Source organism: Eurypyga helias, unplaced genomic scaffold (assembly GCF_000690775.1).
Source record: "Eurypyga helias isolate BGI_N326 unplaced genomic scaffold, ASM69077v1 scaffold39460, whole genome shotgun sequence".
Taxonomy (NCBI): domain Eukaryota; kingdom Metazoa; phylum Chordata; class Aves; order Eurypygiformes; family Eurypygidae; genus Eurypyga; species Eurypyga helias.
The window spans coordinates 13,016-16,854 of record NW_010225776.1 but is presented as its reverse complement, the minus strand read 5'-3'; the positions used below and the strand labels follow the sequence as shown (position 1 = coordinate 16,854).

At 45.2% G+C, this 3,839-nt stretch overlaps 1 protein-coding gene across 2 annotated transcripts in view; it reads right to left on the bottom strand.

The window, feature by feature from the left end:
- Positions 1–1,226: 1,226 nt before the first annotated feature.
- Positions 1,227–3,839, bottom strand: part of ANGEL2 (angel homolog 2 (Drosophila)) — a 14,779-nt gene continuing 12,166 nt past the window's right edge. For both annotated transcript variants that reach the window (XM_010150583.1, XM_010150591.1), the window contains exon 8: positions 1,227–1,444. In XM_010150583.1, the coding sequence (XP_010148885.1) occupies positions 1,290–1,444 (155 nt within the window). In that variant the 3' untranslated portion in view covers positions 1,227–1,289. The remainder of the gene's footprint in view (positions 1,445–3,839) is intronic.

Sequence of the window (3,839 nt, the reverse complement as noted above, 5' to 3'; positions counted from 1 at the left end):
ATGAAACTTAATAGCAGCACTGTAAATAACCAGGTGTTTGAGCTGGCCCAAGTAAGCCCTGCTCTGTGTAAAAGAGAACAGAGCTGATGTGAAACCTCTACTTTGGAGTGAGGTTTTTTTAAAAGCCTGAAGAGTGATGCTCAAGTTCCAGCTTATTCTGAATAGCAGCAGCTCTGTTACCCACCCTCCCTTGTTCTGCAGCCTCTTTGCCAGCAGCGCTGTTACAGTGGCACATTCCTGTCTGCAATGGAGATGAAAAGCAGTCCCTCCAGGCCAGCTCTTCACACAGGCTGCAAGGGTTACTGGTTACAGCTAAAGTCATTGGTCAGCTGCAGCATCTACCCAGAAATCTGCATCCGTCAGCTCCAGCTTCTAAAATGTCTCATTTAAACTATCTGAACAGAGCCCACTACCAAACAGGTAGCATTAACCTGACCATTAACAGGCAGAGGGAAGATCCTCAGTCACCACTACTTGTTTTCGCCCCCCACTGGCTCCCTCCAAGTTTCCTGCCCAGGCAGTCTCTGTTTTTTTATTTTCCAAACCATATTTTGTACAGAATGCTTATCAGTGCACAGCAAGAGTAAATATAAAATACTGGTCATTTAATACCTACAGCAGAGCTATTAGACGTCCCATAAGGTTGCTTGCTCATTACACTTGGGGTTATTTCAGGTATTTTTAAAAAGATCCCAGTAAAGGCTACCCATGTTTAAGCTTTTAGCAGTTCAAGAAGTTTTAAAACAGTTACTATCTTTTCTTTGGAAGTCCAGTTTTCCAGCCTCTGCACTGACTGCACTCTTAGTAACTGAGGAAATTCCTTTGCAGAAGTATGTAGAGGGAAGAGTCTCCAGAGCAGTTTTGTAGTAAAAGACCATTTTCAGCTCATTATAAAGCACCCCAAGCACACAAACTCAACTCCCCTTTGCTTGAAGAAGCACACAGTTCTCAGAGAATAATCAGTTTTACTATGATTTACAATAAAAACCATTTACAGCATCTCCATGAAAAATAATGCCATTTTGAGGCTGGCACAGATGTTTTCCATTATCAACAAGGAAGCCAATGTAAAAAATTTTTCTTTTTGCCTTAAAAGGCTTTGTAATTTAACCATTTTTTAAAAAGTCTCTTTAAAAAGCGTACTTTACACAACACTAACAAATCAGTACGCAGGCAAACTTATTTAAACCGGACCAGCAGTGCTTGAATTAACCTTTAAAAAAAAAATAAACAATCACACGAAGAGAGAAGGTGAAGGTGAGGTACCTACACAGAGGGTCCTTTGGCTATTACCGTTCAACAAGCCTAAACTCTGCTAGCAGTGGCAGGTGGTCAGAGGAGTTGTTTTCATTGGGAAGACCATTAACAGTCCAAAGATCTTTCTCTGTTAGAAGTGCCAGCCTGCCAAGAAGTTTCAGACCTCCATGAAAAGAATCCTCTGCTCCTGGTTAGAAAAAAAAGAGTCAAGACTCCCATCAGCATGAGCTAAAACCCACATGTTTATACATACACAGAAAGAAGAAAACAGTATGGCAGAAATAAATCGGATGTCATTATTAATCCATACAAAAATCACTGATAAGGTGGCTCAGAACTTCTTGTTTACTATGACGCTCTCACAGTAGGACTTAAAATGAGTAGGGCTCGAAGCCCTCGGAAAGACACCACCCCTCTAGTTTGCAGAAGGATAAACTGAGGTAGAAAGGGGATGGGATTTGTTTGTTCATTGTAACTCCCCTGAATTAGCCTCACCCAATCCCCTCCTAGACTCCAGCACAAACAACATGGCTAAACAGAGCCAACACCTGCAAAATGAAGGGTCTTCTGAGTTACGGGTTCACGTAACCTTTTGTTTCTGTGTCCTCAAGCAGCAGACAAGTCATAGAGGAACTCTCACTCGTAAGGATGAAAAAGCCCTTTGGCATTTCCTTTCCTTACTGCATCATAAGAAACGCGTCTTCCTCCATTATTTCCCGCTACCTATTTCCATAACCACCTAAAGAAAATGCAAGGCCCCAGAACCAAACCGCACACCCAAGAATCTCCTACCACGCACACAAACGCACTCTCGTGGCGGAGGGGAAGAGGACTCACAGCCTTGCTGTTACCACACTGTACTTGAAATAGTGGTGTCTTCATGAACAAACCACCCAGCCAACACAAAACTATCACCAGCAAAGAGTAACAAGCTGTTTTCCAACTCAAGGAAAGACATTCCAGGAGAACGGAGATCCTGCCACGACGTGTCAAGCTTTTAGACTTCCCGAGGGAGCCGACTATTCAGCAGCCTTAGCTACTGCTTTCCACGCGCAGAGGTGATCCTGAGCAGGCCGCGCGCTTTCGGGACCAGCACAAACGGCAGCTGTGGCTGGCACGCAAGTATGTCCGGGATGAAAGCGCTCGGGATTCCAGACCTTCCTGGCCAAGCCGGGTACTGCCTCACCAGCAGGTGTATTTTAAAAGATTATCCGGACACTGTTAAACTCCTCAGATGGTTCAACAGCATCGCTCCTTTGCCATCTGCCAGCTTTCCAGCCCTCTAACAACCCCACAGCTGTTTACTGCTGCTCAGAAGAGCTGCTTGGCTGCAAAGACGCCTCGGTAGCTGTAGGGTGCCCACCTGCCCAGCTCAAGTCACATTTATCATTGGGCACAGCCCCTGCCTGTCTACAGAGCTGCCTGTTGCAGAGGGCCTGGTGTGCATGCAGCAACTACCATCAGCTCTGAGCGCTCTGGAGCCAGCAAAACTGAGTCCTGCAGGACTCAGCAGGGAGAGAGCAAACCCTGCTTTCACAGGGGGATACCTGAAGAGTAAACCAAATGCTTGGCTAGGCGTGGCAGACTAAAACAGGTAAAGTTTCAAAACACACCCCTGTAACTGGAAAGAGAGGGGTCAGTCAGTCTATTTTGCATGTAATACTTCTTCAGGCTTTGACCACTTTTAATACCAAGGCCCAGGTCATCAGAAGACTGAAAATCCAGACTACTGGCGAGTTTCTAAGAAATAATAAACTAAAACTACACCAGTCTGAAGTACTTATTCAAGTAAGGGGAGACCTTATTGCAGCCTTCTAGTACCTGAAGGGGCCTACAAGGAAGCTGGGGGGGACTTTCTGCAAGGGCCTGTAGTGACAGGACAAGGCGTAACGGGTTTAAATTGAAAACAGGGAGGTTTAGATTAGATATCAGGAAGAAGTTCTTCCCAGAGAGAGTGGTGAGGCCCTGGCACAGGTTGCCCAGAGAAGCTGTGGATGCCCCATCCCTGGGAGTGTTCAAGGCCAGGCCGGATGAGGCTTTGAGCAACCTGGTCTAGTGGAAGGGGTCCCTGCCCATGGCAGGGGGGGTGGAACTAGATGGTCTGTAAGGTCCCTCCCAACCCAAACCAAACCATTCTATGATTCCATACTTGGGGGACTAAAGTTTGGACCCATTCCGTACTCTGACGTGGGGTGAAGAATCTATTTGAAAAACAAGCACAGAAAGAAAAAGGTTCTGTAGCTCTGCTGGGGCAACGATGGTGCTACAAAACATGTAAGTAGGTGAATTAGATCTTGCACAGGGATGCACTCTGAAATCACACAGCACTCTTAAATCACACTACATTCAGAAGTCACAAGAAGTCTCTAAATGTCCTAGTTTTTGAGCCAAAGCTTTGACTTCTGTATTGTGAAGCTTTTGTATCTGACATCCTACACTAAGATTGTCACATCACATTTACCGCGCATGTTGTGACAAAGGAAACAGTTGCGTATTGATTCGATGAATCCAGTCTCAAGGTATGAGATGAAGGCGGTATTTTCATTTCATGTACTGCAAATAACGTTAATTTGTAAAAATCA